General features: G+C 41.1%; 1 protein-coding gene across 1 annotated transcript; it reads right to left on the reverse strand.

Moving 5' to 3' along the window:
- Positions 1 to 2,714: 2,714 nt before the first annotated feature.
- Positions 2,715 to 12,373, reverse strand: gata2 (GATA binding protein 2). Its single transcript, XM_022745378.1, has 6 exons — positions 12,251 to 12,373; positions 11,546 to 11,965; positions 10,358 to 10,954; positions 8,274 to 8,419; positions 5,382 to 5,507; positions 2,715 to 3,717 (listed from the first exon to the last, which is right to left on the reverse strand). Exons 2-6 carry the CDS (start codon positions 11,769 to 11,771, stop codon positions 3,433 to 3,435), a joined length of 1,380 nt encoding a protein of 459 aa, XP_022601099.1. The 5' UTR covers positions 11,772 to 11,965; positions 12,251 to 12,373; the 3' UTR covers positions 2,715 to 3,432.
- Positions 12,374 to 13,842: the final 1,469 nt, after the last annotated feature.

Below are 13,842 nucleotides of genomic sequence, written 5' to 3' on the forward strand. Positions count from 1 at the left end.
AAATCTGTAATAGTGATAAAATATCATAATATATCTGAATTTGTCTGTAATCATAATCTCACTGCTTCTTGCCTTTGAGTTTGTTAAAAGCTCTTTGGCGTACGTGTACATGACCTTAACTCTCGCATCCGAGGATCCAGATGTAATGAGGATGAGTTGTTTTCTCCCACTTCTGGTAGACATCGTCTCCCTTCATCATTATTGGGGCTCTGAACTCCTTTCATCTCCTCTATCACCATCTCTCTGCTGACTCACTCCTCTGAAGTCCATTCAGACCATGTTTTTGATTCCATTAATTGAGTTGGAAAAACAAACGGTCAAAGGACGGGGGGTGTACTTGTGCAAAGGTGGGAGCTGTAAATCTCGCTTGTGATCTGATTTAGGATGCCCACCCAGTCCCCAAACCCTTCCTCCGCTGAGGTCTTAGGAGACATTCACCTCGCAAAGCGACTCTTAACAACTCGACTGCTTTTTATCTCCTCTTTATGGGAAGTCTTGATCTTTCACTGTGTCATATTTTCGGGGAGGAGGTGACATTTTAAAAGGGCTTGTGAGTAAGTCTGTGGGAGGGTCTGGAAGAATGACAGAATAAGTGCTTCCAGGGTGAGAGGTCAGCGAAGTCTTGAGAGGAGGCTGCAGGCTGCACTTGGGTTGACCCTTAACTGTTTGTCATGCCAAGGCTCACTGCTGTAGCCAGGGGCCAGACGCATCCTTTAGCTTTCTGAGGAACTCAAAGACAAACACTTGAATCTGTGTCAGAGACTGTTCGTTTTTTCCTGTTTACAACACTGCTGATCATTTTCCAAATTAGCTTATCCTGAAGAAGACAGTTTGAAAATCTTTAATCTTTATCTGCTAAGAAAATCATCCATCTGAAGCTTGAGGTTCAAGTCGTTGTAAAATGGATTGTTCTAAATATAGAGCTACGACAGAATCTGAGTAACGGCTTTAAAAGGGAGAAAAACATACTAAAAATCTAAAATTCATGTGGTAGTGGTGTAACATTTACATAATTTGTATCAACAAGTTAAATAGTGTAAAGGGGAAAAAAAGCCCTTATGGTCATTTAAGAAACCTCTTATGTCACTGTTGGATTAGCCTCATCCAACAGACTGACAATGAGAAGGTCTATTTCATAAGAGTATTATCCAATGGGCAGATGCAACTGGTTAAGTAACTGTGGGAACATATGGCTCAACCTGCTCAATTTCTGTCAACAGCACTAATCTCCACCGCCCGGTGAAGTAACCGGCTTGTTAGAAAGTGGGAGCTCATGTCAGTGAGAGGGGTTACTTAAATACGCTGATACTATACACATTTGAGATCTATTGCAAAGACTGCTCTGAAAGGGAAGGAGATGGTCAACTTATTACGCAGCCAAGGATGTCGATAGATTGTGTGTGTGTGTGTGTGTGTGTGTGTGTGTAATAAAAGCACCAAGACGTCCTACATTTTTGATTGTTTTATAAATATTACTCTCTTCAAAGCTGTTTTTGACAGGGGGATAACTTGATCCATGACAAATTTGTCTTAAAGTCTAAATTTGTCTGTTGTCTTTTACTTTTTTCTTAAAGCTCTAATAACTGATTTTTTGCCCGGTTGGGGGCAAACCAAAATTATTAACCAAATTAGTAACCAAATTACCTGTAAACACAACATTGATATATTATCATCTTTTAAGCAGAGAGGGAGCAACATTAGCATTCATTTGGAGTCGTGTTCCTGTCCACTTGATGAATATACATCCAATATTCACTCCATTTTACCTCTGTTTTGGTCTCTACCAGCTCCTGAGAGAAATATGTGGCTCTTTAGCAGTTAAATGCTCCAATTTGATCACCACCCGGTCACCAACTTTGTCTGTCTGCCGTTTGGTGTTGGGCAGGTAGTGTACAGTCGAATTTTAGAGGATTTTAAAGAGCGATGAGACTAAAGTTGTGGCACACAAACCTGAAACAATGAACACCCTGGGGCTGAGGCGAAACCACAGAGTCAAGTGAAAACGTTCTGTGCGCTCTTCACTATGAGTGGCCCCTATCAAATACAAGTAGTCATGTGATCCATTGTTAATATAAAAATACTCATTCTAGCTGCTTTAAGTTTGTAGGATCCTACCAAGAGGGAAATAAGTTTTCTCAGGCATCACTGCTCGGATTATATGTTTTTTTATTATCAACATGATGCAATGGCCACCAGATGTTCAGCTTTTCTTTTTTTTTGACAGGTAGCAAAGAGTAAGCTTGTGCTTTCTGACTCTGGCAGGATGGTAGAGGCGTCAGATGAATATAACACAGATCAGTAGTAGAGAGATGCAGAGATGTTCTCCACATGGTGACATTAGCGTCGGCTGTGGAGCAACATATGAAGATGAAATGGTTCACACACAAAAAAAAAACTCTTAATCTGTCGCTCCAGAGACAAACAGGGAGGCAGAAAAGGATACAGAGCATCTGATGCACAAACACTTAACACAAGATAGTTATTATATTAGTACAAAGAATCAAATAATAATTACTGTAGCTTCGATTTGTGTTAAATGAACTTGTAATAAGGCCTTCACAAAGGTTATTTGTCTCTGTAAGATATATACGGTCGCCTCTTGTGTTTCTCAAATAAAACATTGTACTACGGCACAATAATCAATATGAACCACTGTATCTGTTCTCTTGTCAGAGACTTACATATCTGATATTGAATAGACGGAGCAGATTGGATAATGAACTTGATCTCTTTATTTCTTACCAGTATAAATGTTGACCAGCTCAGAGAAAGCGCTTCAGCTAAAAATATATTCATAACTGGGATAACAGTATCCATATTATGATTCAGGTGATATAATCAAAGAAAAAAGGCAGTGAAAATAAATTATCTGAATAACAATAATAACAATAATAATTATAATAACAATAATTATAATAAACAGTGTCAAATTAGGATTCATAAACCTTTTTGTTTGCTTGTTTTTTTTTGTGAAAATTCCATTTAAAATTGTCCATGAGCAAAAAATCCAGCATATTTTCATTTAATGTTGTGAACACATTTACAATATTCACAGTTATATAAACCTGTTCGGCACATACTGAACCACACTGCAGACAGTCAGGGCGTCAGTGGGGACTGTTGGAGGAAAACTATGAGGTGTGATGACATTTTTGTGTTTACATGTGTTCCTGGCTGACAGGAAGCAGAATCTTCCTCCATCAAAATGGGTACCTATAGATAAGGAGTAAAACGGTCCTCTCTTCCCACGATACATCTTTTCCCTGACATACCACAGGCGTAATCAATCAAGACACAATCAAGAAGAAGACACACAAACTGCATGTCCGTAACATTGTACACACTGTCCTCTAGTGAGACCATCATCCCCCTTCATGAGACCATCTCAGGTTCTTGAAGTAGCTCTATGCTAACCCCTCTCTCTTCGCCCTCTCAGCCCATGGCCGTCACCATGTTAGAGTGGTGCGGGTGGCCGAATGACGGGTGTATTGGGGTGGGCGTGGGGAGCATGTGTCCAGCGTGGCTGAAAGGCGGCAAATGGCCCATGGACATGTGTCCGGCCAGAGAGGCGGCGCTGAAGGGAGAGCTCTTGTCGTGCAGGCTTTTGGAATACTCCTCATAGCTGTCGCTGCCTCGCTTGCTCTTTTTGGATTTGTTGGACATTTTCCGGTTGCGTGTCTGTATTCCCTCCTTTTTCATGGTCAGAGGCCGGTTCACCTGTGTACAGAGGGAGAAGCGAGGAGGTGAATGATGTGATTAAACTTGGAGGTAGAGTTCAAACCCACAATTTATGAATTTTATGAACTTGTAATCAAATGATTAACTGAGTTTGTTTTGTTAAGTTTACAGTACTTTTTTTTGTTTTGTATTTTTGTTATTGTCAGCAAACCCCATGAATAGACCAAACCACATTCATCCATCCCCCAATATCCTACTTCCCCGTCCTGTCTGTGGCACCCAGCCCCAAGCCCACTGGTTCCTACTGAGGATGTAAATCTTTAAAAACAGGTCACAGTTTAATTTAAAAAAAAAAAAAAGGCCTCAGTAATTTCCCCAAACAGCTGGGCACTGTAGTTACTGTAGTTTTGAGCAAATGTTACTCAAATAGGAGTTGATAGTGTATTTATTGGCTATTCTCGGCTGCGGGTTAATACACATTTGAGTATTTACAGCAGCAGGCCAGTGAGTGTGAAATTGACTTAAAATAAACTACAGTACCCATGTTTATCATAGTGAAGGAGCATGTCACCCTGTGCAACTTAATGTTGTTTTAATGGTTTTGGACAACAGTGTAGGTCTGTTGCACAGGGGCTGTATAACAGAACCTTCATAATAAGGGGGAAAAAAAGCCATGACAGATGAATAGTTTCTAAGTCAATGTTCCTATCCTAACTTAAGATAGGAAAAGTGTATTACAGATTCCAAAATCTTAAATAAACTCTCCTAACTTTGGGATAACCGTTAATCTGTCCTGACTGTCACTTTTCCACCACTTTGCTAACTTGTTTAATCCATTTCGCTGCCTTTTTATCATTAGTAGATACAGTAGATGCATGACCCTGCAGTTAGCTGAGCAGCTGTACGACCAGCTTTGGAGAGGCCGCCATGGCGACATGGGGCTCTCTCGGTTGTGGTGCAACTGACAAATGAGCAAATAGAGATTTTTCAGAGTGAAGTGGCCATTTTTGGTACGTTTCAATTACAGGTATAATAGGTTACAAAAATACCTCAGTGAGATGAGATTAGAAAAGAAATGTCAGTTGCTAGGTAACAGACATAAAAGTTGATAACTGATGTTATGAGTATTTAGGATTTCCTAACCTGAGATATGTAAATTTAGTTACGATTTGCTTCTGTGATACCAAATTGGGAAAAATCTAATCTTATCCTCTTTCTATCTAAACATAAGACTTAAGATAGGACGTTTCTGTGACATGACCCCAGAGAAATTGGACTTTGACTACTACAAGAACACGTTATAGTAGGAATTAATTCATTGCTGGTTTTGACCTTTTCGTGGGAATTTTTGACTATAAGAAAAATATACAGTATCATTACAATATACAATATTTTGATGAATCCAGCCTTAACTCATATGGAGACTGGCCTTGTGGCAGTCCCACTCAACAACAGTCTCACCATTGTGACTCTCAGGGGATTACGCCTACCATGGAAACAATAAAGCACAAAGAAAGAAAAAACCAACGAGTCCGAGGGTCTGAGAGTAAAACAAGCCTCATTCTCTCCTTCCCCTCTCGCTCTCTCTTTTCTGCCTCTTATCCCTCAACAATCAGTCTAACCTGCCTGCCTACTTCCTGTCTACTTGACCTCGCTGACTTTTGCACAGGCCCAGTGTTGGCGACCAGCGGTCAGAGACTTACGTTATGCAGCTTATAGTAGAGGCCGCAGGCGTTGCACACGGGGTCTCCATTTGCATTGCGCCGCCACAGTGTGGTGGTGGTCGTCTGACAGTTAGCACAACAGGTGCCTGCTCGTCTGGCTGCAGACTGTGGAAAAATATAGACTGAGTTTTAATGAGAGCAAACACAGCAAAGGCCAGTTCAAGAACACATTTAAATAGTGGAACTTTCTATTCTTTTGAATAGACACGTTTTATGACATTAGGGCCACAACTAACAATTATTTTCATTGATGATTAATCTGCAAATTATTATCAATGAATTGTTTTACCAATAAATGTTCAGTTTTGGGTTAATTCTTTCTCTATAAACCTCAGCAAAAAAGAAGCTCATCACAAGTTCCCAGAGCCCAAAACAGGTCCAGTCCAAAACAAAGAGTTTACTATTGTATCAGAGTGGGAAAATCTGACAATCATCACATTTCTATCAGTAAATCCTTGAAATTGTTGCTTTCGAAGTTACTTATAGGATTAATCAGTTGTTTCCAGTGATTTTTTTTTTGCAAATATTTACATAATCAATTTAGTGCCCTCCCCAATATTTTGACAACAGATTTTGAAATGAAAAGTTTATGAACAAGATGTCATATGGGGACATGGATTTGACTCAGTGCAGGTAATTCACATTCACACCGCTTCTTACTGAACCGGTTTAAACTGATGAGAGCAGCCCCGTCAGTCCTGATGGATTCTTCACACCTAAGTATCTCATATGCTTTAAACGAGGCTTATTTGTACAGGAAATGAATACAATAACCTGCAAGCTCTCTCCAAATGTTGTAATAATTGTATTATCTTAATAAATATAAATGAGTTGTTCAGTTCACGGTTAATAGTTTAACGATTTCCAAAGTCAAGAAAACCGTTTCTCACGTCGCCCCTGCCTGGTAGTCAGTCATCAGCTTCCATAACTTTCCCAATCCTGCTCTTTTTTCACTGTTCTGTACTTTCTCCGTCATGAACGGAGAGCTTGACCACCAGAAAATGAGGTCTGAGACTATAGTTAGGAGGCCGCGGGAGGAAGCAGGCGCTGGCCCCGCTGCTTTATCTGGACCGGTCAGATATCCGGATAGGAAACAACTGGAAGGCTGCTACCACTGAACACAAGGCGCTCCGGAGCACTGCGAGCCCCGGCCGAGCCACACGGAAACCAGGCCTGATATATGGCCGCATATGCGTTTATAGCTTCAAGACGCTGACAGAAATGCTTCTATACATTGTATGAGACAGGCTTTCTGATCAGTGCAAGTGAATAATAATGATGCTGAAACTAATCTCTACGGTTAACTCTAAATTATACTCTCAATCTTTTCAAAATAAAGTACTCTGAAGATTGGTCTCAACACTTTGCGCACCGTGAGCTTTTCTCACTAGACCCTTCTCCCCTCGCGGGCTGTGACGTTGCGCACTTTTTCTCGCGCTTTTGCATAAATTAAAATAGCTCTTCTTTGATTACATTATTATGTGCTATCAAAAATGCTTCTCTCATTCGAACAAATACTGTTTTTACATCTATTCTCTCGCTTCTGTCTCAAGCTATCGTGTCGCACTGATCCGGAGTTTCTTCAAAATTAAAAGATTTAAAATCATTTTCTCAAGTCCCGGTTTAAAAGTGTGGTAGCTAATTAGGCCTCTACTGATTTAATGAGCAGCGTCTGTTTACTCTGCAAATACTGTCTTCATTTCACAGCTGCCTCCTGCTGCAACACACTCCAAACACAACTGCTGCAGAGAGTTACATGAATGGATGAATGGATTTAGCTCTGCTATGTTTTTCTTTGAAATGATTATGAAAAATTAGGAATAACTATTTAGGGTTATTTATTACTTTAATAGTGATGAAACTGTCAAGATTGTTATGCAGTTAAATGTAAAGTTTTTGTACAGTTCTTGTTGCCTGGCTTTAAAGTATTTGACTAAAATTAGTTATCACCTTTTAAAATAACCAGGTGTTTACTGTCTAAATTTATGGTTTAATGCATGTAAACTGTGTGTGTGTGTGTGTGTGTGTGTGTGTGTGTGTGTGTGTGTGTGTGTGTGTGTGTGTGTGCGTGCAGCTGGATAAGTGTGACATGAAAGATGGGGCTGAGTGGACACCACTGATGTTTGAAGCAGTGCATGGTGGGAAATATTTGGCTTCAACCATCTCCAAATTAGCTCTCATCCTCTACACTGAGACACACCTTCCTGTCATTTGAAGCTCCAAGATATAAAATTAACAAACAACAAATTGTCACCGACAACTTGGTAATAATGCATTTTCACATAATCCAAAGGCATCTTAATGATTTGCTTAGAAACAAGTTATTTTTAAACCCCAAAAAGTAACATTTAATCCCTCAGTTTATTTGAACAATTAAACATCAACAAATTTAGAAACACATGGTTTTCACTACGCAGCAGCTCTGCTGCCCACTTGTCAAAATTAAAACAAAGCTTTCCTTAAACACTTTGCACTACAAATTTCTAAGAACTCAGTGCTGCACACAGCAGCAGCATTATGAGCCATAAAGTGTCAGCAAGGCACTGTGTTGTTTTGAGGGATGGTGCGCTGGCCCTGCTATCAATGACAGTATCAGAAGTAGCAGTAATAATGATAACAGCAACAACAGAGATAGTCCCACTCTGCGAACAGCCCGAGCTGAAGGAGCAAGAGGTGAGCGAGAAATACAATTCCTGGAAACTGATTGGGAAAATATAACTTTCCTGGCATTGTACCTCGTCTGTCCTCTCCCTCCACCTTACACTCTTTTTATTTACTACCACCTCTGCACTCACACACACACACACACGCACACACATGCATGCACACTTGTTTCAGTACCATGCTGAAGTTGCAGTGAACGGGACTCACCAGCCTGCGTTTGGGTTTGATGAGTGGTCTGTTCTGGCCATTCATCTTGTGGTACAGCCCGCAGGCGTTGCACAGGTAGTGTCCGGTGCTGTCACGTCTCCACAGGGGAGTTGAGGTGGCTCCACAGTTTACACACTCACGGCCCTCTGAAGAAAAACACACATTGACATTTATGAAACCAGTCATGACACCTTTCTGAGCTTACAGGGACCTTTGTTAAATTTGTTTATTAAATGTCGTCGCCAAACTGTAAAAATAAACCTTTATCCGCTGTTTTGACAAGAATTTATTTGTTCCTATACTTTTATGGACAAATTGTGTACATGTGCATGTGAGTGGGCACGTCAGATTTCTGTGGCCAGGCTGTTTTCTGTTTGAGCTTCTCAATCAGTTTTAGCTCAGCAATATATTTCCACAAGCAACACCTTCAGTCATAGCCCAAAGCACATACTGTATTTAACTTTTTTTATCCACTGACTGTGTTTGTGAGAGTAAAGAGAAAGAAACAGCGTCTACATGCTGGAAAATAAAGTGACTCTTTTATAGTTTACATTATCAGAGGCACTGAACAGCTGTAATGTGAAGAAGAATTTGCAGGGACTTCATGCGTCCACCCTCAATTTCTAATATTTGTTCACTTTTTAAAGAATATTGCCAAGATAAAACAGTCTGATGATGAAAAACATATATTTGCATATCAAGAGAGCCATTTAATCCCACTTTACAAAATAGATTAGTAGATTTTAGTTGAATGCCTTTGACCCTTCAAAGCTCACAAGGCAAGCAACCCATTAAAGAAAAAAACATTTAGATTTAGGTCAGTATTTTTAGAAAATATTTCAGTTCTTAACATGGTAACATGTCATATAACCTATAATTACATTAATGTCAGTAAAATACATTTTAGAGCCAGTTAAGATGTCAGCTCCTATTTCATGAAAAACAAGTCATTTACAGTGAGGTTAGGTTTCCCGCCGTGCTAATAAGCTGCTTAAACACAATCAGGTTTGAAGCTGGAAGTCTCCTGCTCTGTAATCAAATAACAATCAGGACAATGTATTAATGTCTTATGTAACAGAGAAGCGACTGCAGCCTAAATACTGAGGTTTTGGCTCTGTGCACCTGCAGATCTTCCTTTCACACCTCTGGGCTGGATCCAGCTCAGTGTTCTGCTGCAGCCAGATCAGGCGTAATTACAGAGTCATGGTTAACAAAAGAGGATTATCAAAGTCTCTCTGTGTTGGAGAACAGTGGAGTGCAGGCTTAGGCCTTTGAAACCATTTATTAGGGGGGAAAAATATTATTATTGTTATTATTATTTTATTATTATCATTTTTTTTTATTCTGTCCCAATTTCCAAAAGCTTGATGATGCTCAGATCACAGCACATTTGCAACAGGCGGTCTACATTTAAGATAATTTACAGAATGACTCAAAAAGAAATTAATCTGGCAACATTATTACTTTGGAATATATTAAATGGCTTTTATGGGGATGTCAATTTTAATGGTTTAATATAATAATTCAAAAGTGAAAAACAGTTTCTCATTTAGGTTTTTGTTTTTATTGGTCAAAGCTCAATGGTTTTTTTTGTTGGTTTTTTTTTTTACCTAATTCGAATTATGTTTTTTACTTGGATAATTGCATTAGCTCATGAAGAGTTGTATGAAATCAATCTTATAGAAGCAATTTGCATAACATTTATAATGGATTTTAATTGACAGTTTACTTGTGTGTTTGTGTGAATTAATTTGTAACAACAACAATAATCCTTTTACAGGAATATTAACACAGCAGTGTGTGGATTTTAACGTGGCACGTAAATACACAGCGCAAAACGATGCAACGCTGCACAAATATAGGGCCAACAGACTCAGCGTGTTACGACAGATACACAAATTTGATCTACAGTAAAGTGCCACGGGACATTTTTAAAATGTGGAGTTACTTTGTATTTGTAACCGCCTGAGACCTTTCAGTTTTAGTTTGAACACCACTGACTCAACAGGAACGAAACAGCAGATATAAATACAGCATGAGTCTTTTAATGTATTTTTTATGTCGTGTGGTTCCAGTGGACTCACCGGTGCAGGACCGTGTCTTGCCTTTGTTCTTGGGGTTGAAGCTGGGTGATGCTCCCAGAAGGCTGCCCGGGTGAAACAGACTGCTGCCGTACTCGTGTGCCGCTGGGAGCGAGTAGGTGGGATATGTTGGTATGGGATGGTGGGTGGAGGGGGTGTGAGCGCTCATGGAGGCCAAGCTGCTCCTCAGCGGACTGGATCCCTCCATCTTCATGCCCTCCGTTAACGACACTTGGTATTTGATAGATTCCTTCTCGTCCATTCTGGTGCCGGAGGACGAGGGAGACGCGGCCCCCGGGTCCGGCGATACGTCCTTTGGTGGTGTCGGGGGGAAAGTGTACAGATGCGGGCTCGAGTGGGACGGCGGCGTTAACGACGGTGCGGAGACCGTGTTTGAGTTGCTGCTGCACGGGTAGACGGCAGAGAGGCCGCCGGGGGACGCGGAGCCGGGGTGGTGCAGGCTGGGTTTGCTGAAGGGACTGACGGCCCAGGCGTTGTGGTGGTGGTGAGCTGAGAGGGCTGCTTTCCCCCCGTCCAGCCATGAAATCCCCGGGCTGTGGATGAGATGAGGCCGGCAGACCTGAGTCCCCGTCAGACGAGCTGAGAAATAACCAAACAGCAGAGTAATTTATTATAGAGAAGATGACAGGCTGACTCATCGCGTAGCCTAGTGGTGTTTTCTATGACATTCAAGTTCGGTAAATAATTATAAGACTTGTTGATTCACTGGATACACTGCTCTGACAGAAACATGTAAATAAAGTAGCCAAAATACACCTATTAAATCAGTGTTTCCTGCACTAAAATGTGAATTTAAATACACTCAGTTCGAAGTTGCATTAACTATTTTAATCTGAATGTGTTTCGGTGAATGTCTGATATAAAATACAAAATCATCAAAGAACAGACAGAAGACTCACATTTTAATCCACACGTTAAACTCTGAAACAGAAAACTGTCATGTTTTATATAAAAGAAAATTGAATAGAAAAATATGATTTGCCTGTTATTATAAGGCAAATATCAATTAAAGCATGAAGGTGATTGTTTTCAGAAAATAACCGCCTCTAGTTTTGTTTTGCAACTCAACCTACTTTTCACATGTAGCCATGTTGTGAGTTTCTACCTAAGCCTACATCTAATTTTTTGTTGTTGTTAAAGTTGCCTCCCTGTGTTCCAGCTCCATCTTACCGTGCGCTTGGCTGTAGGACACTCTGGCCCTGGTGGAGTTGTGGTAGTACGGGTTTCCCTGTGAGTCCAGGTGATTAAAGAAAACATCCACCTCATCGGGAGGCAGGAGCTGCGCCGTGGGCTCCATGTAGTTGTGCCCCAGGCCGGGGTGGTGAGAGTCCGGGTGTTGTCCGTTCAGCACGGCGTGGTGATGCATCCAGCGAGGCTGATCAGCCGTCACATCCATCTCTATGGCTCTCTGTCGCGCGGTTTATAGAGCCAGAGAATATCCAGAGGGAGGACACAGGGTGGTTCAAAATGTGTCCTTTACGAGATCTTCACTGTGTCCATTTACAGTAGAGAACTAATGCTTTGTTTTTGTTCCTCTGAGTTTAATTCCTCTCTTCTCCAGGACATCGAGTCGAGTTTGACACTGGAAACCTGCAACAAGCAAACATCAGATGTTAATATTTTAAAGGCAGGGGTGTTGTGCAGCCTGGTGTCTGTTTGTAAGCATCGCTTCTCTAAACGGAGAGCTTGTACACTCTACTTAAGTTGCATGCAGAGATGCAACTTAAGATAATGACAAAAAAAATCATCTCCACCCACAACATTTACTGCCACATCACTCTTCACAGGCTGCTACTCATCCACAGCCCGTTACGCCTTTACACTAATAACAGTCTAACAGTTTAACTCAGTGACAACAGGACAAACGTGCTGTACCTTGATATTGTTATTTTATCCACGGCGTCCGATCAGCTCACGCCTCTTTGGAAGACTGTCCCCTGTCCCTGGTCGCTGCTGCAGAATCTCCCCACGTTTCCTTTGCTGTTTGTCAGAGTAAACTCCGTCCACTGGGACTTTAACCAACATGTATAACTGGCTGACAGCGCGGGGCGAAGCTTGTCAAGCTTAGGGGCGGAGTCTCCAATAAAGCTTTGACTCAGCCAATTGCACACCACCTCTGCAAAACCTCAGAGGCGGTACCCCTACCACCACCACCACCACCTCCTCCACCACCATCACCAGAACATCACTGAAATATTTGTATAGTGTTAATGTAGAGAGACGTAGTCTGGCTGCCTGGGCCAGGCCTATATTATTATGACTGTATGGGATTTAATGTTTCATCACCAGTCCAGGAAAATAATATCAATCTAAATGCATCAGTCTGTTGTGTGACTGTTTTTTATAAGGGTCCATTGTGGTTGTGGCTATGAACAATTCATGATCAATGATCTGGTAGAAATGTAATGTTAAATTAAACAGAATTCAAAGTGTCACTGACACATGTAAACACCACCACCAGAGGTGTGTCTAGAACTCTGTTTATATTTTTCACGTCTTGCTGCATCTTTTTGGTATAGGCCTGTTTATCTCAAACTCTATGGAGACAATTGTACATGAACTGCACAACTCAGGCGTTTCTAACACTCCAGTTTGCTTTAAGGACATTCATATCGGTGAGGTAAATGTGAAATAGTATCTTTAAGATGTGCTGTAATTTACCCTAAATGCTCCCAAAAAGCCCGCTCAAAATGTGAGAGTTTTAATCTGCACATGATGAACTTCAGCAAACAGTTATAGGTCAAGATGGATTTGCCACTGATGATGTGTTTTCTACAGGGTTCATTGTTTTATATGTAAATGAGGAACAAAGGTCTTTTCGTGTTGCATATGTCTTCGTAAGTGAAGTGTTAGTTAATGCTCATTTTTGTCTTCATCCCTTTTTTAATGTTGGTCGTGTAATGGCTAAAAGTCTAGGGTACGTTATCTCTCTCTCTCTCTCTCTCTCTCTCTCTCTCTCTCTCTCCCTCTCTCGCGCGCGCATGATTGACAGACAATAATTGGAGAGGGAGCGCGTGCAGCCCCGGCCGGCCGGCACTGCCGCCTGCTTGACGCCATTTCCTGACGTCAGTGCATCTTAGAGAAGAAAAAAAAAACTGATTCAGAGATTCAGGACATGAACTTTTTCTAACACGCAGTGAGAGAGGGGGGGTGGGGTGGGGGTGCCTGGAGTCTGCTACAGTCCCAGCGGATGAACTCGAGGAAGGACATTGCAACTGATATTTATACTGTGGCAACATTAATAATACATCAAGTACATCCTCCTGACCCTACTGTGATTTCGAAGAACAGGCCAACTGCATGGCAAAGTATCGACAAGGTGGACCACAGAGATGAAGTGAGATTAGATTAGATTAGATTAGATTAGATTAGATTAGATTAGATTAGATTAGATTTAATGTCCTCAATGAGGAAATTCTTTTTGCAAAAACACACCCACCAGCAGAAGTTTCGTTTGCTCATATTGC

Source organism: Seriola dumerili, unplaced genomic scaffold (genome assembly GCF_002260705.1).
Source record: "Seriola dumerili isolate Sdu_G_001 unplaced genomic scaffold, Sdu_1.0 BDQW01000088.1, whole genome shotgun sequence".
In the NCBI taxonomy this organism is placed as follows: domain Eukaryota; kingdom Metazoa; phylum Chordata; class Actinopteri; order Carangiformes; family Carangidae; genus Seriola; species Seriola dumerili.

Bases quoted from the DNA above. Each gene is read 5' to 3' on its own strand.
- gata2 (XM_022745378.1), bottom strand. From the start codon at position 11,771: ATGGATGTGACGGCTGATCAGCCTCGCTGGATGCATCACCACGCCGTG. The intron at 8,420-10,357 runs GTGAGTCCACTG...GTTTTTCTTCAG, and splicing joins CAAGACACGGTCCTGCACCG to AGGGCCGTGAGTGTGTAAAC. The intron at 3,718-5,381 runs GTAAGTCTCTGA...CTCTGTACACAG, and splicing joins TCTACTATAAGCTGCATAAC to GTGAACCGGCCTCTGACCAT.